The sequence below is a fragment of the Lonchura striata genome, chromosome 3 (genome assembly GCF_046129695.1).
Source record: "Lonchura striata isolate bLonStr1 chromosome 3, bLonStr1.mat, whole genome shotgun sequence".
Taxonomy (NCBI): domain Eukaryota; kingdom Metazoa; phylum Chordata; class Aves; order Passeriformes; family Estrildidae; genus Lonchura; species Lonchura striata.
The window spans coordinates 47705746-47730782 of NC_134605.1; the positions used below are offsets into that span (position 1 = coordinate 47705746).

Consider the following 25037-nt stretch of genomic DNA (forward strand, 5'->3'; position numbering starts at 1 on the left):
AAAAAAAAAAAAAAATAGACATTAAAAAAAAATATTGAAAAGTTGAGAGGGTAGTGATGTTTTCTGTTAAGTTTTTTTGGCCCTACAGCTGCTTAGCTAAGAAATATAGTTACAATTTTTTAAAGACCAGCAACCTAGCTCTTGACCTCAAATTGACCTCTTTCTCTTGACCTCTTTCTCTTTTCCCTGTTTGGTCCTATTTAAGATTCTGGATTTGCAACACAGGTTATTACATAAAGTTCATTCCCTTTTCTACATTTTTGTCATCCCTGTGTAGGATCAGTGAAAATATGGGAGTTTGAAAGCGGGCAAGAAGTTAAGGCATTGCCTTTAGCGCAACACAACAATGATGAGCATCGTATGCTGAAGATAGTATATCTGAAGGCTGATGAGGGTCAACATGCAGTTATTGTTTTGGAGCAGAGAGGGAAGATAAAAATCATTCAGGTTTTTCAAACATGCTTCCTTTTCCCCCACTAATTTCATTTGTTAGCCCCTCATTTCTGAGGTAAAATAGGACTTTTTTATTAATTAGTAGATAAACTTTTAGAAACTGTCAAGGAACAATCTACTTCTTCAATGTAATCAACTTAGCTTTTGCCCTTCTGTCTAGTGATAAAATGTTTATTAGTCCATTACTGGTTTTCAGCATTCTCATAATTTTTTCCTCAAGTTTGCTTTTTCATTTGTGATTGAGGTTTCAGTAGTTACAGATCCTTTGAGACAGTAACTTTAAAATATTTGTGTTGTTACTACAAATAGTGTTTAATGTATTTAAAGAGCTTCTTAAGATGATATTTTGATGAATTTTTTTTTTTTTTGTTTAAAATAATAGATTAAGACAGTGGATTCTTAGGAACTGATACCGAGAAACAAGGCAGTAATAAACCAGATTGCCTTGCTTGGCTTGATTTTGAGTATATACTCTGTGTTCCCTTCAGCTAAAACTAACAGGATGCATTCACAACTTAAAATAATTATAGCTTAATTTTTTAGCTTAACTTCTCAGATAAACCATGTTTCTTTGGAATTAATTTCCTCAAATTGGAATGTTTAACTTGGAACAAAATTCTTCAGAAACTTTAAAGCTACTGTGTGCAAGGTAGATCATATATTTGAGAAAAAAAAAGAAATATACAGGCTCTCATCTCAGTAAATAATACATTCCTTTAAGCCTGCTAATGAAAAGCTGCTTTATACAGGATTTTCTTCTGTTATTCAGACTTTTTTGAAATACTGCATCACACTACTTGCTCCTCAGTGTTATTACTGAAATTGTTCAACCACCCATTAAGTGTAAATTATGTAAATGTATCCCTTGATAAACAGATTGGTGAGGAGTTGAATCTCCTCCAAGTCTTTATGAAACTATTAATACTGTTACACATACTTGCAGAACTACATTTTTCCACAAACATTTCTGTGATAATGAAAAATGCAGGTTGTTTTATTATTAGCTTTTTTAAAGGCTTTAAATATAGTAGTTCACAAGGTAAATGGCAGTAGCAGCCTAAAACAGTTCATCTTTTGCAGGACTCTACTATATATCGCTCCATTTTTAGTTCTTTCCTAAAGGTATTTCTTGTTTTATTACCTCAATAGCGTAAGATTAATTATTCCTTTGTTCTGCAGCTCAAGACAACTATGAAAACAGTAGCAAACCTAAGGAGCTGATTTCAGTAACACTTCTCAAAACGGACAGAAATGTCCATGTTAGAGCAGGAACTAGATACTGGGGTGAATTTGTTATAGCTGGAAAAGCATCGAAGTAACTCCCTGTTGCCTCTAGGCATGATGGAGAGGAATCAGAGACTCAGCTTTAGCTGAGTTATAGCTTCTTCTCACACAGCTGGAGCAACCTTCACTTTTGCTGGATGTTTTGGTAGATATTAAATGGAGAGTAACGGTGTTTGTGAAATAAGCAGCTAAAACTAAGGAGTCAACTTACTCTAAAGAGGTAGCTAAAATGAGTAAAATCAATAGCTCTGAATTCCACAGCTGTGCAGCTTCTAATCTAAGAGCAGGTAAGGGGAGCTGAAATATGTCTAGATGAAGCTTCAGTTTGTAGTTTATGCATATGCTAGTTAATACCTGTAACAATTTTTGTAATTTGTCAAAGAAAACAAGCTTTTGATACACACTTGCTATAATTCTTTATGAATAGAGAAATCCTTTCCTTCCTCTTTCATTAAGTCAGTTATTTTAATAGGGTGACTCAACTCAAACAGATCTGTATGTCACATGGGTGCTTCCCGAGATAGTGCCATTTCCACGAAGGAATCCAGTTGTGTATCTGTCTCTGAAGCCTGCCTCCTTAAAAACACAAGATTTTTTTCCAGAGATTCGTCTTCTGTGTAACACCAGTTGCATGAAAAATGACACAGAGGTGAGAAACACTTCAAAGGTTTCACAACATTTACAGAAGATTAGAATGTAAAATGTTTACTGTGCTCACAAAGATTTCATGTTTTAGGAACACGACAACAACCAAATAATTATTTCCAACTGTAGTCCCTTACAACCTTACACGTTCTGTGATTCTGTGATTCTAAACTTTACTGTACACTGAAGTAAATACACAGAATAAATCATGTAAGAAAGTGACTGTTTCTAAGGGCTGTATCTTCCTAGAAGTCCATTGCATGGTTATCACCATAATTAAGGAGTTGCTCTGGACATAAACTTGACATTCCTGTACAATATAGTAAATTGAGGTTCTCACATAAACACCTCTAGAAATGAGGTGTCTTTCCTTCTATAGCTAGGCTGACCTTTAGTAGTAGTGGCACGTAAAGATCAAGCTCAGTATCAGAGTGATTCCATTTTCTCCTCTTACTGCTTCTGTAAAATAAAATGTCAAAATTATGTTTCAATTTAACTTGAATAGTCCACAAGACAAGTTCTGTCTTGTAAAATTTCACTAACAGGTGTGGATGATGTTTATGCAAAGGTCATTACATCTCTGGTCAGACTTCTTCCTTTAACTTGATTAGAGTATCTCCATAGATACCTACTTTTGATTAACCTTCAGCCCTTACATCTGTTTTCACATGCTCAAATTGCAACTGTACTGTAAAAAGCAGGTGAGGTTGGAGGCCCCTGTCCTCTGCAGCAGGGAGTTTCCCAATATTTTCACTGCCTGTTTCCTCTGGTGCTTCTATGTAGCTCAAATACAACAGCATTAAAATAGCATCCCATATACGTTTGTTCTAGACACTGTCAATTTAGGCATTTTGTTAGATTAACAGTTAAAATATATCAGTCTGTAGCATCCTACTCTTACTCCTACTCAATTTTTTCTTTTAATCCTCTTTGTAGACTTTTTTATCTTCTGTGGATATTAGGTGTTTTGATGTTTTAAAAGTAGAAGGAGGCAGATTGATAGCTACAGGAAGTGCAAATGGTGAAATAAATTTGTGGGATTTTGAATCTGCCTCTGTGAAATGCCTGTAAGTATTACTTTCATGCCTTTTGATCTCCAATATGTCATGCAAACTTTTCAAATGTCATACTAGAAATTCCAATATGCCCAAATATAAAAGGTGATTTACAAGCAGGAATTAAAGTAGCAATTTATATGGGCCCTCCTCCCTCCCACTTCAAATTACTTTGCTAGGTAGTCCTGACATTTCAGGTAGGAGAAGTGATAGAAGAGTGATTTGGGGAAGGGATGATATAATTTAAAATAATGTTTTAATGTAACTCAGCACTGCCACTGAAGGAAACTCACTATATAAATCACTCTAGTCATTGACTAGAGGCTGCTACAGAGCTCTAGAAACATCCTTATTTTGGAAGTTTTGTGTTTGGGAGGACATTTGGAAGTAATGCTACTTCAGATGATAATTGCAGAAGTTCAATATTATCAGTATCTCAATCACTGTCCATACCTAGAAGACTAAAAGTCACATTCAATGAGGAGAAACCTGATGTGATTTTGGAGGTTTGAGAGTAAAGATCTTTCAGAGACAGAGACAAAGAGTGATCATAGGATGGTTCCAGATATTCTTATCCCCATTAAGCTGCTATCTCAGTAAACTGAACCACGGCAATATGTCTGGTTAGACTGAGTGGAGCAGCATAGCAGTATTCCTGTGTTAGTGAAGGAATACAGGTCTTTTAGGACTATACAAAGTTAATATTTAACTATCCTAACCAAGAGTTTCACTTCATCCTTCATGTGCAAAATTGGCAGGTTTGTGAGAAAGTGAGATGAGTTTTCTGCACCATGGAAAATAACCAAAACTTTACTGCAGTTCAGACAGTGGCTTTTTCTTTATATTTGCTTCCCCATATATGAGTCAGCTAATTCATACTGATGCATGGAAGACAGGAAGTCAATGTCAGTAGAGTACTTTACCAGGGACTCACATCACTGCTTGAGTGCCAGGAAGAAGGAACATTGCTAACATTAACTTAGTTATTTAAGTTAATTCACTTTCCTCTTAAATACTAATCCTCAAGAAAATACTTGGCTGAATGAAATTTTCATCATTCCATTAGGTACCTGTTTTTCCTGCAACAGGCACATTCTGTATGTGTTGTCCACTGACATTAAACCATCATGACTGATTAACTGATTCTGAAAAACTGTCTAAAATTTTGGGTGGCACGCATTCTGGGATATTTAAAGTTTAATTTTTTACAAGTTAAATTTGTAACATTTTCTGGAAAAATACACAACCTATCTGACATATCCTGTACAAATATCTTTGTTTCCAGGCATAAAACTACTGAAGACAACCAGGGCTCTGGAGTCAATGCCATATTATTCCTTGTACATAGGATTTCCTCTTCCAGGTAACTCTGCATTTTATCTTCCTTGGGGACAGGCACAGTCGCTTGGAATTTTGTTGTAGTAAAATGATGTAATGTTTCTCCAAGACAGATTATTTGAATTGAGATTTTATTTGTATTTAATCAATTCAGATCCATGCAGTTAATTAATTTTCCCAGTCTTACACTTTCATAATGCTTGTCAAACAAAATGGTTGGTTTTTTTTTCATTCAGCTCTCCTTTTTCCTCTAAATGGTCTCATAAGTCTCAAATATGTTGAAGAATTCAACAGAAGGTAGCTTTTGCCCGGTTTCAGTTTTCCAGTGTACCATAACTTCTATCTCTATGAGATAATTGTGTGGCAGCAGGCTCTTTTTTTATTTTAAACCTGATAAAATCCTCCTGCTTTTAGATACTCTCAGCAAAGAGGAAAGCACATCAAAGCATGTAGCCACAAGATACCCCTTAAAACAAGGTAGAACCTTCCATAGGTTGGTAGTGTTGGAAGAAAAAGAGATTTTTAGCCAAATAAACTCATTTGGAAAGAAAGGCTTTGCACCTGTACATCACTTCAGAAGCACTTGTGTTCCAATGGGGTAGCCAAAAGGATTCAGTATGGCTTAAATACTTATGCAGCTTTAAGTTTTTTTAGCAATTAGATAGCTTTTTTGCTCTTGTGAGCCATAAAGCTGGTTGATGGTCTTATGTTGTTTTAAAATCTTCAAGTAGCTTATGCTACTTGATATCAGCGCTACTTAATTGAACATAAATTCTCTTTTAATAAGTACATGATAACTTAATGATTAGTTTAAGAAATCCTAGCTAAATTTTAAAAATAGGAATGATTAAAATTCATGGATAGATTTTTTTTTATATAAATTAGGATAAGATCTTACTATTCTTAAACAGGAGAATCCTACAATTTCTTGGAAAATCATACAGTCTTAGGATGTTTTGTATTTACTGGGAAAATACCTGGATAAATTTGACTGTGATCATACACACACAAAAATGTTCAAACATGATAGCAAAGCTGTAAAATCAAACACTGAAAATTGCAAAGTTATGGCTACCTGACCAAATTTAGGTGGACTACCCCAGCTGCATACTTTCTAACTATCCAAATTATTCAGATACTCTTGCTGAAAGCAGAGCAGCTGTGACATTAGTGTGTTATGTGGCAAGAATCACTTATTAACACAGTAAGAATTTTTCATGACTCATAAAAAATACCATTAACGATCACATCCATTTTTTGCCATTATTTTCTTCCACAAAAACCACATTATTGAGAGTTTGCATAACAGTTTTAAAGTAAGTTTTTTATTATTAATTGAAAACTATTTGCAGATAAAGTACTGTGTAAAATGAAAGGGAAAAAGCCATTGTCAGGCAGTTAATTTTAAGGATGAATACCAATGTTACTTTTTAATTACGTGGATTTCGTTACCTCAAAACTCCTGCCAGGAAAGGCTGGCTGTGTAATATGCAAATATTGCCTAGTTACTTGAAAAAATATATAAAACCAATAATTCTTAGTCTAATCAGTTTAAGTACTATTTTATTATGCTTTTTAATGCTGGATGATATTGATTTCCAGGTATCAAATAGTATCTTCAAGAATGTCAGTGATCTTCAGTAATTTCTTTCACACAGGAAAAGAAGTTCCCTGTCCCCTACTCCTGTGAGGAGTGATGCCAGTGCCATTGCAGAGCAGAAAGGAAGTTCTTCAGACCAGCATGAGGTAGGGTGGGTGGTTTGATGGATTTGGTAGCATTCAAAACAAATTTTTATTTTCTTTTTGTTTTGATTTTAAAATACTGTAACTTACTAAAATGCCTCCCTAACACCATCTGCAAAACTAAATATCAAGAATTATAAATTAAGAATTATTAATTATGAATGAATTATGAAGAAATTAAGAATTGCTAAGAATTATTAAGAATTAACAAAGCTTTGTTTAGCTTTGTTAAACTGACTGTCACGGTGCATTAAGAATCCTTTGTTAGACAGCTGGCTCTGTGACACATGGAATAGCTAACTGTCAAAGTGTTTGGCAGATACTTATCACCAGCAATTTTGACTTTCATGTAGGGGTATACAAGGATTCAAGGGGGAAGGTAAAATAGAAAAATTATAAAGGACTTGAATAAAAGTGGAACCACTTCAACATTGCAGCCACACTTGCTTGGATACATTCTTTCAAATGAAAGCATCTTTTTAAATTTTATTTTACCAATGCTGTATCAGTGTCTCAATCTGTATATTTTTACTAAGGATATTGTTATGGGTTTTGTGACACTTTTTGGCCTTCTATGCCAGAAGGACATGCCATACTTGCAGAGCAATAAAAAGTAAGTAGGCAAAAAGAGGAAAATCCTTCTACCTCTGAGATTCTTACTAGCATGTTGTTTCAGCAGAATATGGCACTTGGATAGATTCCCAAGCAAACTCTGGCTTAATTGCTATCTGCAAACTGAAGTATCCAATGCACTGTTCTGTGTCCTCACTAGAATAACAAATGGAAAGTGATTTTCAGCCTTTGAAAAGATGCCTGAAAGCTATATACACCAAGCCTTACATATAAATGTGTAGGATAAGATTTAAGTGACTTGCCCTCTTCTGAGATACCTCAAACACTCAGGGCCACAGGGTTTTCCCTGCCTTATTTGACTTGGCAATTTCTGACATCAGGATACTGATTACTGTCAGCCTTGGGGATCCTCAGAAGCCTGTGTGGCAAGGCACAAATGAGGATTTCTGAAAATTCCCTCACTGAAAATGCAGACATGAGTAAAGGTTTATATATGCATAAATGTATTTATAAGCTTTGCTAATTTTTGCTCAAGGCAGTGACAACACTATATGTGTGTTCTGAATGACATTCTCAAAGAGATCTCAAAGGTTACATTCACGATTGTGACTGACTTTGCTTGTCTTAAGAAATTGTCTATTCAGCTAAATTTACATTTAACTTGCTCCTTAATGTCCATTAATTTTGTTTTTTATTTGTTCATCTGTTTATTCTCTTCAAATAAAGTGTTTCTTGTTTATACTCAGTGGAAATTTGAGGAATATTTGAATAATCCATCTAAAAAAATAAGTTCTTACAATCATTTCAACTAATGAACTGTTCTGTAGTTAAATCCAAATTCCACTTCGTAATTCTCTTACATTTTATTCCTTTCTTCTAGAAAAATGCGGAAAGTGATGAAATTAATACTGAAATAAAAACAGGTACAGAAAGATGATTTTCATTCTTTTTGATGTTGATCCACAAGTTCTGCCCAGGCTATTGCAGAAACTGAGTTTGTCAGTTTGTCTGGCAAACTTTGTTTAGAATAATTAGATAACTTCTGGCATGTGAATGACAGAACTCATCATCTTCGTCTCCCTCCTGATTTGCAGTTATTTCCCAAAAACCAAGACAGGATCCAGGATATGCAAGACCTTAATTGCTGTTTTTCTCCAAGTTGACATGATAACACTTTCAGAGTTTGGGAATGTCAGCTATACAGCTATGTATTTATACTACATAAATATTCAATCAATGAATTATTGAAATAGTATAGCAAGAGCCAACTTTAGTCAAGCATCAGTCTCACAGACAAAAAGCCTTGAAACTAGGTGACATTTTAGAAAGAAAATTCTTAATTTTGGTGTCTGTCCTTAAATATCATAATCAAGGGAGAGCCTAGTGCCTAAGAGTTAAAGCTGTGCAAATGAATTGGTGAATTTACAAGAAATAAATCCTCTAAGATCTTCTGAATCCCTTATAAATCCTCTGCTGGAAAGCAGAATTTCCCAATAATAAGAAATTTGATCATCTGCAATATGGATTTAAGATCAAATTATTTGGGCAAAAAAGCACAGTACACCCTAAAACCAGAGCATTCCTAAGCCTTGTAGTTGCCCAATGAAAAAAGACACACGTTAGGTCTTGCATCCACTGAATGTCTATGAAGGTCCTGCCAGCATCTCCAGCTCTGGAAAAGTCACAGCAGAACCTCAGAATGGGTCTCTGTGATCATCTCCTTGCATTTAGCAGAAGTTTTCAATTGGAGAAGTAAGTATAGAAATCTATGATTACAGAATTTTTAAGTGTCACCTCATTGTTAAATTTCATTGCTGAATTCATTGTTGTCTCTAGAAGCCTCATGCAGAGGCTGCACATTTGCCTGGTAGCTGTCCTGATGACCACTGTCCTGCACTCCTCCTCCACTCTCACTGGTGCTTGTCGTTCCTGTAAAATCTATGGCTCTCTTCTAAATAAGGTTCCCCTACATCACCGAGCAGTAGTTCTGGCTGGTTTAAATAAGATAATGAAGACTGTTCCCACTTCTTTTCAGTTATCTTTATCTATACCTGTAATGTTTTTAGAGTAACACTGCCTTGATGATGAGTTTTATTTTCAAATGTAATTCTTTTTCGTGTGTTATGTAATTTCTGTGCATTGAAAAGCAATACTAAAACCTTTTGAGAAAATATATGATCATTTGTGTTCCAAAGCAGAAGAAACAACTAGCTGTAAGGACACCCAAAATCCAAAGATGAATGAACAGTTGTTGAAGGCTAGAGCAGGATTATCACCTCTACTGGCTTCTGCTCATGAAAGTAGCTGTATCCGCCTATGGAGTATTCAGGTAGCCAACTGAATGTCTTTGGGAAGGGACTGGAACATTGAGAAGATAATGCCACTAATCTTTGGAAAATTGCTCTTTAACTAACAATTGCAGCAGCAGATATTTATTGCATCTTTCGGTTATCAGTTTCTTCCATAGACACAAATGAATTCTGCTTTAGTAATTTCAGCAGGGCATAATGGCAAGCGGAAAACAAGAAAAATTATTTAAAGTAATTATAACAAACTGACTAAATTTATGTGAAAGTCTAGAATTTAATTTTTCACCCACAACATTCACCTTCTAAAAAAAGGATGACAGGCAAGGCAGAGTGTCCTACTCTCAGAAAAGGCTAAATAGGTCTGGAAAATTTACATGTCAGCTAGCACTAGTAGGGTAACAAACGAGGAGAGAATCATATCACCTCAGATCTATAAGACTTTTCCAGGCACCATGTTACTCTAAATAAGATACACAGAGTAAATACAACAAGAAGGGAAAGTTGATTTGTAATACTGCTCATTGTGGCAGACAGTAATCATGAAAAGTCAGCCATGTAAGGCTTTAACAGGAATCCCAGCTAAAGCAAGTCATGGGAAGAATTTTTCAGAAAGTTGGTGAGGTAACTTTGCAGATGTTTTATGCAAAATAGAAAATTATGGTAAATGTATCCAAGTATAGTAGGTGTGAGCTTTGTTGGGTTTTGTTTTCTTCATAGTTGATGTATTAGTGTGCTTAGATTCGTACAGGAATCTCCAAATTCATATGCCAGTGGTGTCATCACTAGACTGATTGTCATCGTAATTACATGGATGACAAAATAAGAATCTCCTTATCAGTAAAACATTCTCCCTCACATCCTCCCAGTCCTGAAGAGGCAATAATGGAGAAAGTCTGCTGGTGCTAACTTGTAAAATAGAACAAGCTGGTGAAGGAGACATTATAGGCCCATTTGCATCAAAAAAAACAACATTTCAGTAGCAAATGAGGAGCATTCTGATGTTATTCCATAGCAAATGAGGAGTAAGTGGTGAAGTAGGGGTAGGTGCAACTAGACTGACATATCTGAAGAATTAAAGAGCTTGTCCTTTCAATGACGTACAAGAGACAGCAATCCAGAAGAATACACAGCGGTCTTCATCATTTAGTAGATTTAGGAATTTAACTTCTTAGTAGGTTTCTGAAAAGATATGAGCTCAGCAATGTTGAATATATAAAATCAATGACACACAAATTCTGATGAGTTAATATTTTGAATGTAGATACTATAAGATAAATATGTGGGGGTTATTTGTTTGTTTGTTTTAGGGAAACTTGATGAAAGAACTTCTGCCATTTTCAGGACGTCCCTCAGGTCCTCTGACAGTACTGTGTACAGACATCTTCACTAAAATTCTTTTGACAGGCAGTAAAGGTGAGTAAACATGTTAGTCATTTTGTTCAGGACAGTCAGTAGGATAAGAAAATACCATGGTCTAAATGTGCCAGAAATGTGGAAACGATGATCCAAGTGCTGCCAGGTTTTCTCCATCAAAGCTATAATTAAATAATTATAAAAGTTGTTTTGTTTTATAAAAGGATAGGAAATTAAAGTTTAGTGTTATAGTGTTATCAGTAAATTGTTTTCATTAAAGACATTAAAATTTCCTTCATTCACATGCCCTGAATATACTTTCCATCTAAATTGTGATATTGATCCCAAGAGCAAAGATTACTGCTAAGAACAAGCAAAAATTTCAGTTCCATGGTAATAATACTGAATAAAAAATTGCAACTTGGGCTGTACCAAGAGCTGTGATTCAAACACTGATACAGAGTGCACAGTAATGGCTCCAGCAGTATAAACAGCTATATAGGAAAAGCACTTGTCAATGCTAGCAGCTCATTACTAGACCTTTAATTTCACATGAAGTCTGGCTTTTGTTTGGCAGAATGTTCAAAAGTTTATCTGCTGTGTGATTCTTCTTCAAATCTTTGGAATCACCCTGGCAATTTTCCATTTCAGTGTCTGTCATAATGTGTCACTTTTCTTTTAAAATACGTATTATAACTCTTTTCTGCCAGCTTCCTGCTCCTATGTGGTCAGATATTGGATGGAGCAAGAGATTTTTCCCTTTTTGTTTCAAAATTGAGCAATAATTTAATCTTTATTCTGAAAATGATGAGGAGTTTCCACTCCTCTCTTATTCAAATGAGTAAATGAGTTCAGAAAGGCAGCATGCACTGAACAGGATTTCAATTAATTGTAGAAAAGTATCCATCCTACTCCCTACTCCTTTGATACTCTCCCTTTGCCTTGTTGTGTTTGTGTCGCTGTGTATTTGCTTTTCATGCTTTCCACACTCTTCCCTTTTATCTGCAGTGCTGCTACCGATTTCCCCTCTACAGATTTTTCCTTGTTATAAAAAGGTCAGCTTCTCTGCCTGCCTCCTCCCTTGCTTGCAAATGTACAGTCCTAGAAATCAAATATGACTGGTATGAAAGTTGGAATTACACAAAATATTCCTGTCTTTTAGTAGAAATTAGAAGTAGGAGGCAACTTCATCTGGAGCGGGAGAGCCTATGTAGGAAACAGAGCTGTTGTGGGTGATAAGGAAAGTGGTTCTTTGATTTTAGTTTCACATGAGTGCACTAAAAGGTTGTAAAACATTAAGTATTCATTATGTATACAATTAATTAAACTTTGTCCATTTTACCAGGATTGAAAAACAGTGTAATCCCCAGGAAGTTCTCATACCTTGGCTGCACAATAGACAACTGTCTTGATAAGATAACTCTTGCTTTTCACTCCTAATGTAAAGAAAAAGCTTTACCGTCCATTTCAAACCTGTCCAGTTAATGACACATTGCTCACAACTTGCATAGGTGTTTCTTTGCATATTAATGAACAGTCCATTATTTCTACTCTGAGCTTGACAATAAGATAGTTATATTCACAATAAATGAACTGAACTCTGTTCTCTTCTTCATTCTGCCCAAAATCTACTGAGAGTAAATGGCAGCAACAAGTGAAGGTGTAGCGCTAAAGAAATTTACTGGTGTTTTGCTTTCTCCTTTCTGCAACAGAGGGATATATTTTTCGCTGGAACATGGCCTCATTCTTAGAAGATTCACGAAATAAAAAAAATGTAAGGAATTATCCGTAAGACCTTCTTAACTTGAAAAGTATACCCAGACAAACAGAAAAAAAGTAATACAGAGCTCCACAGGGATAAAAATGTTTTCTGCATATAAAGATGGTGTTTTCTGCTTGAAGTAATAACTTGATGCTGTGGGGGGAAAAAAACACAAGTAAAATGGTGTTAGCATTATTTCATTATGTTCAAAGAAGGTATATTAAGAATAAATTTATCCATGTCCCCTGGGTGGTGTTTCTACCTTATGCCATTTGCAGGCTGTTTCATGAAGGGATTATTTTTTTCATCTCTTCTAATTTTCAGAAAGACATGCTGATAAATCCTCTAAGTTAGCAACCATGATCAGGTACAGAACTACCTCAAATGTGGTTGTGTTGCCTTTTCCCCTCAGGAAATAAAGGAGGAGCTCTGCTGGAGGGCACATGCTACTGAAGTGGTTGACTTATTTATTGAAGAGGAGAAAAATGTGGTAGTGACAGCATCCATTGATAGTTCAGTCAGGTATAAAATAACTAATACTTCCTACTCCTGTGACAAATCAGTTGATCTATCTTCAAAGTTCCTTTTCTTGCTGCACTTTTATATAGGCTAGAACTTAAATAAAATGCACTGGGTGCATTTTCTGTTCTGCACCCAAAATAGCTGGTTTTAACGTAACACTTCTCCAGAAGGCAGATCTTTTGCAGATTTCATTTTCTTTCAGCCCTTGCTTTACTTTTACACATAGGTAATGGCTACATAATTTTTTTAATTACTTCCTGTTCTAATCCTATTTTAGCTTTCAGTATTTGTTAAATTGACATGGATCCTAAGTATGGCATCTAATCAATGTGTATGCAATTAGACCATGGAAGCTTGAAGATACTTCTTAGACAACTATAATTCCTTCTCAACTAACAAGTTACTTTGAAGGGGTTTCTCTTGGGTTTTTTGCAAGTATTAAATGCAGAAATTCTGTGTAGATCCTACTCTGGTGGCAGACTTTACTGCAGGAACAATTCAGGATTTTGGCTCATTTACTCTTAATTTTCATAAATACAAACATGAAGTAGGTTTTTTCCTGTTTTTTTACAACAACCTTCTGAATTTTTTTCACTCTCAAATTATTTACATTATTAAAACAATCTCACTGATGTTTTTTATGACTGGCACTCTGAACTGTAGAAAAGTGCTGCAGAATTTGATAATGTATACAATACTACCTCAATTCTGTTCCACTTCTAAAAATATCCATTTTTCTTTTCTGTCCTTTTGCACTGCTTCTACTATGTCTGTAGGGTTTGGCATGCCAGGATTGGATATTATTTTGGTTACTTTGGACAAGCCAGGAAGTTTGAATTAACAGATACCAGTCGGTTGATTTTGCCTTCTGATGTTAATGATTTTTCTGCTATAATTAAAGAGGAGAGCAAACATACAGAAAAGAAGGAGGTTCTCTATCCTCTCGTGCTGGACAGAGACAAGTAAGATCTCATACATTTACATACATGTATTATTGGGGGAACAGTTTTGAAAACAAGCTTTAAAAACACCTTTCATCTGAAAGTCAGGGAAAAAAAGTACTATTTGTTATTCAGAAAAATCTTTCTAAAGATGTTTTTTGACCCAGTATGGATAAATATTTTCCTTTTTATGACTTGGTGACAGTCAGGATTAGGTGACATTCAAGGTTTGAACTCAGTAATAGTGATGACTAGATACTTGTCTCAGCTTTTAGCCTAATTAGAGGTTGTATATAATATATGCTGTTTGTGATAACAGCCTGTTGCCTGAACAGCTTAATGTGAATTTTTTCGAGCAAAACACAAATCCTTCTAGAAGAATAAACCAAATTTAATCTTTCAGTTTAAGAAATGGTCATCTTAAACTTGCTGGGATATTATGGATACATTCACATACATGGGTAGAGGATTCACAGATCATGGCGTTGTGAAACTGGCATACATGTGTGTTCAGTAGCAGTGTTGAACTTTTCTTCTAGGTAGAATTCTTAAGGGAGATGGGATTAGTTACAAGTCCAGTCAGAGAGCCTTGGGCTGTTAGTTTAAGTATATATTTCTAGTCCTGGAACACTCTGGTTCATTAATTAGTGTATTAACCAAGTGAAGAGAAATATTGAAGAGGGCATCTTCAGAGGCAATACATGCAGTGTCTTAAGTAACAAGAGTCCAAATATTGAAAAAAATATTTAGAACTTAAAAAGTCATGCATTGTTTAGTGGTAAGGTTTCATATACCATGTCCATTCTTAGGCTGACTTTCAAGCAAAGCAATTTGGAACAATGGAAAATCTCTTAAGTTGCTTTACTGTTACCCCATTTAATTTGGTATCCTGCTAATAATTATTATTCCAGGGAGTTCTTACTAATACAAGTAGTGTCACTGCAGTTAGAACAGTAACTCATCAATACAGAGAAGTGCTTGGCCATGTTTGAAGGACCTCTGTAGTTCCTCTGACTAGTCAGTAGCCAGTTTGAAACCTCTGGAACCAAAGATACTATCATTGAGTCAGATAACCTGAAAGAAACTTTCCACAAATTACATGCCTGTGTCAGACTATGACAACTTTTTGAGGATTCTTCAAATATTTCAGTCAAGGAGAATGGCTATCATACATTTAAACACATTAGCTAAACAAAGAGCAAAAAAATGAGAAATGCTTAACTGTGTAGAGAACTGGAGAAAAAAAGCAGCCACACTCGGTGCAATAGAAAGTTTCAGACTTATCCTTCTACAAACTTTATGTGCTGTCACCTCAAGAGTGACTTGGTTCCTCTGGATTAACTGTATCAAATATTGTAATGGAGAGCTAGCCAACCATCATCCAAAAGGCTGTCTTACTTATGGATGCTAGTCTTTGTACTGTAGGATGCAGGCAATTGTCTTGGGACAAGTCACTTATCTTTATCATGCTAGTATAATTCACTTACTGGATAACTCATACAATATTCATCACCAAGATAACATTTTAGGATCTCAATTCACAAATCATGTTACAAGTGTTATTTAAAGATATATATTCATTGAATCATAGAACCATTAAGGTTGGAAAATATTTCTAAGATCATCATGTCCAACCATTAACCAAGGACCACCATATTCACTTCTAAACCATATCCCTCAAGTGCTACATCCAGATGCCTTTTGAACACTTTCAGGAGCGGTGACTCCACCACCTCCCTGAGCAGCCTGTTCCCATGCCTGACTACCCTTTCAGCAAACAATTATTTCCTGATATCTAATCTAAACCTCCCCTGGGGGAACTTTAGACTTGTCCTGTTGTCATCTGTGAGAAGAGGCCAACCTCCACGTGGCTACAGCCTCCTTTCAGGCAGTTGTAGAGATCAATAAGATCTCCCCTGAGCTTCCTTTTCTCCAAGCTAAACAACTTCAGCTCTCCCATCTGCTCCTCATAGGACTTATCCTCTCAATCCTTCACCACTTCTGTTGCCCTTCTCTGGACTCACTCCAGTACTTCAACATTCTTCCTGAATTGAGGGGCCCAGAACTGGACACAGCACTTGAAGTGTGCCCTTACCAGTGCCGAGTATAGGAGGACAATCACCCATAGTCGTGCTGGCCACACTATTTGTATACCACAGATTGAATATCCCAGAATATTCTGAGTTGGAAGGGGACCCACAAGGATCATCAAGTCCAATCCTTAAATGAATGATCTGTACAGGTCATACGATGCCAAAGCCCACAGCTTTAGCATTATGAGCACAATGCTTCAGCCAGCTGAGCTAGTGACTATTGTGCCATTGTCCTTCTTGGCCATCTGGGCACAGCTGGCTCATGTTCAGCCACTGTGGGTCAGCACCTCCAGTGGCAACTTTCCAGCCACTGTGCCCCAGCCTGCAGCACTATCAGGGGTTCTTGTGACCAAGGGCAAGACCTGGCACCTGGCCTTGTTGAACCTCATACCACTGGCCTTGGTCCCTTAGTTCAGCCTGTCCAGGTCTCTCTGCAAAGGTTTCCCGCTGTGATCTCCAAACATACTGAGGGTGCACTCAATCTCCTCCTCCAGATCATTAATAAAGATATTAAACAGAACTGCGCCCCTCAGTAAGCCCTGGAGAACACCACTTGTGCTCTCTGGAATACAAATCACTAAACTCCAGCTGGTGTGCCAGCTGGATTTAACTCCATTCATCACCACTCTCTGGGCCTGGCCATCCAGTCATTTTTTATCTAGCAAACAGTGCACCTGGCCACACCATGACCAGCTAGCTTCTCCAGGAGAAAGCTGGGGGAGAATATTCCCCAAATGTGAAAGCACTTAAAAAGGCACAAACCCACCTGAGCAGCATAGGTGCTTACAGTTTAAACAAGCATCTCAGAAGATAGATTGAAAAATGCCAGGAGGTAAATAGAGCCACATAGAAGAATGGTCTCAGTTTCTCCCTGTAGTTCCTTAGGTTGTGCGACCTGACTTACTTTTCTGATTATAAAGGCAACTGTTAATCTGTGCTAGCAGTAAATCCAGATAATTTCTTCTCATGACTAAATTTGGAAACCAGGCATATGAGCAAAGGACACTTTTGTTATGAAAGTCACATTCAGGTGTTCAAGTCAAAACTTAAAGAAATGCTGAAAAGCCATTACCAGAGAGTTAGCACATGACTCTTGTAAATGGTGTTTATATTAAGATTTCCTGCCTTCTACAGGTGACAGCCATACCTGGATTGGCAAAATATTAGTGAAGCACTCCATGACACCTATGAAGGTCCTAATATAAATTATATTTTGAAGATATATGAAATCACATATACTTCAAAATAATTTCATTTTGGAGCCTAGTTCAAAATAATTTCATTTTGGCATCATATATGAATATTGTGTTAATAACTGTCATTTTGATAGGAACTTCAAATTTTTTCTGTCTTGTACGTACAGGTTGAAGTCACTGACTGGATCACCTTCAGATTTAGAAAAGGCTGGACATGAGGAAGCAGTTCATGGCTTCAAGTTTTTCAGAGCTCTGGCTCCTGAAAAGGTAGCTAATGTATATGACAAATTTATGTTCTGTGCCAGGTATATATAGTAAATAAAATTGTATTTTTTATTTTTAAATTATCCATAAATAACCCTGCATATCTTTCTTATTCAATGGACAAGCTAGACAAAAATGCAAAAACAGAGGGCTCTAAATCTCTGTGGTTTTCATTCTCATTTTTCACATTTCCGAATTTCAGTTTAGAAGGTAGTACAAACTGATTAACTGTTTTAAACATATAAAAGAAACCCTAAAATCTTCCTCTGCTTCAACAGAAAACCTAAATATCTTAAGTTTACTCTAAAGATGTGTGAAAATACTAGAATAACAGTGAATTCCTGGTTGCATTCAATAGTTCTTTCAGGGTTCCTATGAAATCAGAAGTCAGGAGAGTTAGATTTCATTACATATACTTTCTACAACTCTAATTGAATATCAGTGGAGCTCTTCCATCTTTACTTGGCTTTAACCTTAAAAGTCATGGGAATATAAAATTTCTCTTGCAGTTGTAGTAAGAATGTCTTGATTACCTTTTGTCTTCAGCTACTAATGCACTGACTTTGGCTTCCCTTGGTCAGCTCCAACATTTGGAAACTTTTGAGTTTGTAAGCAAAGAGGCTGGTGCAGTATTTGGGTTACTTCCTATCTATGAGGTAAGCAAAAGTGTTTTCTACCTTTTATTGTGTTGTTCATACCTCAGAAGCCATTAGCACTTGTACTTTATTACAGTGACATGCTCTGACATTCCACTGTTAATTGTCTGCTTCTCAATTTAATTTTCTAACATGATTTGCATTACTACTTATCCAACTCCAACTCCAACTTTGGTGGAAGCTTGAGCATCCAATTGAAGTGAGCATGCCAAACAGTGAGTATTGCAGATGCTTACTCCTCCTGTTCAACCTCATGTCAGTAATGTTTTGCTCAGACTGGATTCTTTTAACCAGCCCCAAACCTATTGATTCCCATCCGTCCAAAGATTTGAGTAATTTAAGGTAGTACTATTTTATGGGTATTAATGATCTGATCTATTGCAATCTGACTGGCAAAGCTTCTTAGGTTTTTCTTTTATGGAGCAAGATCAGAATATTCCACAGACTTATCTATCCCACATATCATAGGATGAAATTAATCACCCTTAGCAAAGGTGTTGACCCCTTTCTGTAGAGGGTATCTAGAGAACTGACTTGGATCATAATTAGATCCTACATGACCAGTTAGGTGGGATTAATAGGATACTTTGCATTCCAGCTCTGTATTCCAATACATATGACCTAATCCTTGTACATGCAGCATTACAACGTGTCAGAAAAAACTCAGGAGCACAGTGTTCAAATGATTGGCACATATGCTACTTTTCTGACCATTAATGTACTTTGGAAATCTGTGTTTCATTTTCTGCCTGAAAAAGAAAATAAAATACTCTGAAGCCAAGGGCACTGCAATGGATTTAAAACAAAATGAAATCAGACTTTTTCTGTAAGCTATGTGCACCAAAATATAATTTTTGTCTGTGCTGTTACAAAATGCTATCAATCTGGTCTATTGACCTTAGTATGTTAATTAGTTCTTGAAATTTTTTAAAGGTCTTCAAAGGATCAAAGCTGAGAAGACCGGTCACAAGGGACGGGAAAAGTATCCAGATTCCATTGAAGACTTGAGTCAAGACAAATAAATGTAGTTTCACTTCTTCATTTAAGTGGATTAGCAGATTTCTTTTGTTATTTTTCTTTCTCTGCTTTTCAATTAAGTTTAAATCTATTTCATTATTAAGTAAAACATATAGAAAACACACCTTTACTTCTATTCCAATCCTTCATGCAAAGGATAAATTCTAATAAAGCCAGTGTATGATTATAATTAGATATTGAAGAGCCCATTTGACTTAATGTATATTTGCTGACAGTTATAATCTATGTCAAAACCACTGATTTCCTCTCTGCTTCAATTTGTCCGGTTTGAACTTCTGAATATTGAATATTACACTGCTTTTTTTTCTTGCCAGATTAATCATAAGGTCAACAAAGAGTTAATATGCCCTGCTGTTTCTGCCTGTTTGTGCGGTGGCTCCCTGCCACGGCCTCGGGCAGATGGGATGAGCCTCTGGCACTGCCCGTGTGAGGCCGGGTGGCCACCACGAGAGAGGCACCCCAGGGAACGGCGTCCATCGCCCTGGTGGTGCCGAGTGCTGCGGCGTGGGTGAGCAGCTTCCGTAGCTCCGCACGCTGAGAGCAGGTGAAGGGATGAGACAAGGATACTTTCTGCCAGCCCAAAGAGTCTTTATTTTCCCCAGGTGGGGCAAGAACAAAGGTGCTCTCTGAGTGGGTGCAGGAACAAATGCCAAAGAAATCAAAAATTACAGCAGCTTAAGTAGGAGGTGGGCGGACAGGGGTGCAAACCTGTTTCGCCCGATGGAGATAAACCAGAGAGGGATAACACCAGTTACAACAACCTGTGATAATGTAACGGGGTAGGCACAAGGTCAGGGGACAAATAGAAAAGCTAAACTGGGGTGATTGATACAGAATTTTCTGGAAGAAACTGGGGGTGGTTACAGGATTGACAGCCAAAAGGGTACAAACAAACTCGGATTGATGGAACCAAATAAGGAGAAAACAGGGAGAGGTGAGAAGATTGACAGGTAACTGGGAAGCCAAGTGGCAGGAACTTTTGGATCAAACCAACTGTGAGGGGACAAATGGGGGAGCATAAAGGCTAACTAACATTAATAAAACAAACTGACTAAATCAAACCACACCGCAACATGTTTGCTCCTTGCTTATGCTTTCAAAGAGTGTATTCATCTTCTAAGCCAGAAAAGTGCCTTCTGAACTCATATTCAATTAATTATCCATTATGCTTCCACAAATTTTTTCTTGCATTTCAGCATTTCAGGACAATGTCATAACATTGCCATAACATCAGAGCAGAAAATACATTTTCATCCTTTGGCTAAGCATACAAATGGTGCCAAGTGTCTCACCTTAGTGAGAAAAAAGGTAATTGCATATAATAATGCATATAACTAGTGATATTATTACCTATTATTTTGGAGAAAATATAAGGTTTTCTATATCACTGGTATTGAATGGTGTTTGACCTGCTGGTTTTCTTGAAAAGACATTCGTTTCATTAACTGAATATACAAAATGACTTGCAATTATTTACCTGCCTTCGACTTGTTATAAGGCTAGATGGATTTAAGGGTAGCTGCAAAAGATCATGTGGGAGTATATTTAAAATCCTTATTATCAGCTGTACCAGATCTGGCAGGGATCAATGTAATTTTCTTGATAGCAGCTGGATCCAGAATTAGTAAATAAAACAGTGCTGATAACACACCAGTGTTTTGCCTATTGCTGAGCAATGCCAGCATAACAAGAAGGTGCTTTTTTCCCCACAGCCAGTGAGTAAGCTGGGAAAGGACACAGCTGGGACAGCACATACCATATAACATCCTCATGGAATGGGGAGGGAACAAAGATGTTCATGGTTATAGTGTTTGTCTTCCCAAATTGTCTTTCCAATATGTGTGCTGAGGCCCTGTTTCCCAAGAAGTGGTTAAACGAACATCTGCCTGCTGGTGGTAAGCTGGTTCTTGTTTTGCTGTGCTTGCACATGCAGCTTTGCTTCACCTATTAAGCTGTCTTCATTGTGGCCCAAGAATTTTCTCACTTTTGCTCTTCCACATCTCTTCCCCATCCCACTAGGACAAGTGAGGAAGCAAGCAAGAAACTGGGCAGGCACTTGGTGTCTGCAGAGTCAGCCCACCACATTAGCCAATCTTGTGATCAAAACTAAAATCAGACTTGTCTGACAAACCAAGTGGCACCAAATAAAGTGTGATCTGTCATTTACTGCTTGTATTCACTTCATCTGACCCATGATTTAGCAGTTAGCATATGAAAGGCAACATTCTTGCAATTCTGAGTCCTATATAATTTTGAAATCTACATAAAGTCTTTTTCAGTTACCTGAAAATTGCCTATTCTTCAAATATTATTGTATGTGCACAGTTCAAGTGAAATCCTTAACCATTTATTTTAATGCTCGTATGTGTTATGTTTTAGCATACATAATATAATATTTTCTCTTTGGCATTGTCCCTACTAACAGGTGTAAATTGTTTTACTGTGGTTGCAAGATGCAGATATCCCACTTCTCTTCTGTTCATTAACTGACTACTTACTTCCTCAAAACTGACTATTTACTCAATATTTCTTTTTACCAAACTTTTATCAGTGCTAGTATTTAATATGTTCTTAATTTTCAAATTATACCCTTTTCAGTCTTGCTTCCTTTTCCCTTCAGTTTTCTTTATTAATTGCTTGTGTTTTCTAGGAGTTGACTTGTAGTCATGGCTGTTCATGCCACTATACTCTCCACTGTACAGAAACTATCCATAATGTAGTACTATTGCCAGTAAAAATCAAGTGTTTATGGCGAGTGAAATAATGGACAAGCTCTCAGGAGAGAAAGGAGGGAATCATGCTATAAAGAAAACTGTCAAAAATGCATTATATGTGTGTGCTATCTTTATCAGCCTTCCATCCACTCACTATCTTACTGTTATGCTATTTAAAGTGTGACCAAGTTAGAGTGCTGTAAGTGCTATCAGATCTTTTTTTCATGATTCATTATATTAAAAAAAAACTGGGGTAGATCAGGCTGCATGTCTTTGCTCAGCACTACCGTTTACTTTCAAACCCTAGGCCTTTATAAGCACCAAATAGAAACTGGTCCTGGCCCCAACCATTTTATACAATGATCTTATCCAACTGTCTTTCTTAAGTGTCAATAGGAAAGCAGAGACATTTAATTTCTTTGAACAGATAATCCACTAAGGCATTGCACAGAATTTATTAGAAGATTAGTTGTTTATCAGAGGATAAGACTGGAAAAGAAATTAAGCACAGGCAAGTGATGCTTGCACCCACTCATCTTTATCAGTCTTTTCAATGCTGGGTCTAGTACAAAGGTGTGTGTTAATGGATTTGTTGGTATTAACTGTGGATTTCCTCTATCTTGATGCAGGATGGTTTCCTTCTACCAGCATCCACAGTTATATCGCACTTAAATGTTCCAGGTGAATGAGTTGTTTGATTGTTCCAGATCACTACTCTATTAAGAAAAGGCATCTTAACAGGACAGCCTCTTTCAGCATGGCAGAAGTTTGTGCTTCTGCTGGCTGCAGTAGTTAGTTTGCCAGAATTTCATTACAGCCCTTGCCAGTGCTTTACAAAATCTGTGACGCTCTTCAGCTGCCCTCACCCACTGGGGCAGTTCAAGCTGAATGGCATCAATGGTGCCAGAACTACGGGAACCAAAAGTCTTTGTTATGTACCCGCCACTATAATAGCTTCCATTATTTGGGCTAGGATTGGATGGAGAAGGCACACAAACGTAACTCTTATTTTGTCCTTCAATATATTTACCCAAACTTCTGTTCCCCGCAATCAAAGTCTCAGAAGACACATTGACCAGCTGACTGGCCAGATGGCTTATTGAGGAATTCGATGCAGAAAATACACCTGTGTTAAGGGAAGTTTTTGAAAGTGTGTAACCTAGTTCTATCCACCTTTCAGGATGTGCTTGTCCATGGATATCCAGAATTAGGCCACCTGACATCTGTGATTTTGCAGTGGTCAAAAATCCCATATAGTCCTCCCAGGCCTGTTCTGCTTGGGGAATTCCAAAGGAGGCTTCTTCCTTTTCCCTGTTAGCATCCATCTTGAACCTCTGTAGGTGGTTTATGATGATATGTGGGAAGAAACCATCAGTAATTTTGTTGATTTCTTCAGCAAGAGCCTGAGCCACCTCTATAGTATACCTGTCTTGGTTGGTAGGCACTTTGCATTTCATAGCATTTTGACTACTTCCAGGAGGACAGACATGAGAGAAAATACAAGAGGATGTCATTGCATTCCAACAGGCAGCCTCTCGATCAGGGATGTCTTTAGGTTCCATTGATCCACCATGCGGGACAGAGAGAATGAGGTTCATGTTGCCCACTTGATATTCTGTGAAATTATTATGACCAAATATAACATCTTTGGTGACAGTGACTTTCAAAAGCAAAGGTAAAATGGAAAGGAGGAATAAATACATGTTTTTCATTTGCTGCTGGAAGACTCAGCAATATAGAATATATCAGTACCTACAAAAAAGCAAAAAACAGACTCTAGATTACTTTCAGTTGGGAACACATGACACTGTTCAGCTGCTACTGGCATAATTAGTTAATGATTAACCTATTTTAGTTCTATTCCATGTAGCACAAAGGAGAACACTTATATGAGAAACAGAAATTAACAGGGCACTTAGTATGGCTCGATGTAACAGATGCAAGGGAAATATCCCAGAAAGCACAAACAGTATTTGATCACCCTATCTGATTCCAGAGAATTATCCCAGCAAAATATCTGATTTTTTTTTTTTTTTTTTTGCATCAAAGCCTCTCTTTTTTCATCTCTGAATTGTAAGAAAATTCTAACAGAATTTGATAAAACATCTGTATGACATTAACCTGTGTGAAATAGCTTTGTATTATCAATGTGGTTATAGAGGCTATGTCAGATCAGACCAGCACTTGTGTGACCAGGCTTGTGTAAAATAATCAGACTGATAAAAGTTGAGTGCTACCAAGCTCTGTCTTAATTATGCTCCAGACTGGGTTACTTTAAAACCTTTATAGACAGTCTATAAGGTATAGATAGGTACCCTGGAGTGCATTAAGTAGTGACTCTGTTCTCTTTAGTTTGCAAGTCTCCATTCTGTTTAAGTGAACTAAAATACTTTAAAGCCCTCACTAATGATGCCATTTTTTGGAAAGCTGGAATTTAACAAGATGCTGGCAGGTTTTTCTGTTTTGAAGATATGTCTAGCAAGATCAGCATCTTGAGTGTAACTGTATGTGGTGGCTGTAACATGAACCAGTAAAGTCAGTGAAATCAGAATAAAAATGGATACTTTTCACTTCCAGGAGTGAAAAACCTAATCAGTAAAGGCCAGATGAGTATATAGACACATGTATTTGCAGATGACTCAGGGTACCCTGTTGTCTGGTCCCAGCCCTATCATTACAGCACCTGAGGAAATACAGAAGACAAGAGGAGAGACAAAGGTGAGAGAGAGAAAGAAAGAAGATCAGCACAAATCGATCCCCAACTTCTGGCCTGGGACTATGTATGAGAGCAGCCAGTAATACTGAGAAGGCAGTGGGCACTGTGGAAGCACCTGCCATCAGCTGCCTACTCTAAGAAAGGGAGAGGGAAACGTCACCCAAATAATGCAGTAAAATATTATTTTCCTGCTATGAGGGAGTACTGCTGGATTTTTAGAGACAATCTCTCCTGCCAACTGCACTCTGAGGAACCTGTACCTGAAAAATAAACATCTATCTTCTGCTCTACTGTCTGGGCTGAAAGTCCCATAAAAGTCTGTGAGCTGGAATCGGATATCTGAGAATCTCAGCTACAGTTTTCCTGTTTATGCCAAAATATT

General features: G+C 37.0%; 1 protein-coding gene across 1 annotated transcript in view; it reads left to right on the forward strand.

Annotated features, from left to right (window-relative positions):
• WDR64 (WD repeat domain 64) overlaps positions 1-19209 on the forward strand; it is a 56827-nt gene extending 37618 nt beyond the window's left edge. Inside the window, exons 14-28 of the mRNA XM_077781790.1 lie at positions 278-447; positions 2210-2386; positions 3319-3449; positions 4723-4800; positions 6434-6521; positions 7972-8014; positions 9290-9420; positions 10708-10813; positions 12466-12527; positions 12928-13037; positions 13814-13999; positions 17435-17534; positions 18113-18187; positions 18369-18402; positions 19121-19209. Coding sequence (XP_077637916.1) covers positions 278-447; positions 2210-2386; positions 3319-3449; positions 4723-4800; positions 6434-6521; positions 7972-8014; positions 9290-9420; positions 10708-10813; positions 12466-12527; positions 12928-13037; positions 13814-13999; positions 17435-17534; positions 18113-18187; positions 18369-18402; positions 19121-19209 — 1580 coding nt within the window. The remainder of the gene's footprint in view (positions 1-277; positions 448-2209; positions 2387-3318; positions 3450-4722; positions 4801-6433; positions 6522-7971; positions 8015-9289; positions 9421-10707; positions 10814-12465; positions 12528-12927; positions 13038-13813; positions 14000-17434; positions 17535-18112; positions 18188-18368; positions 18403-19120) is intronic.
• Positions 19210-25037: the final 5828 nt, after the last annotated feature.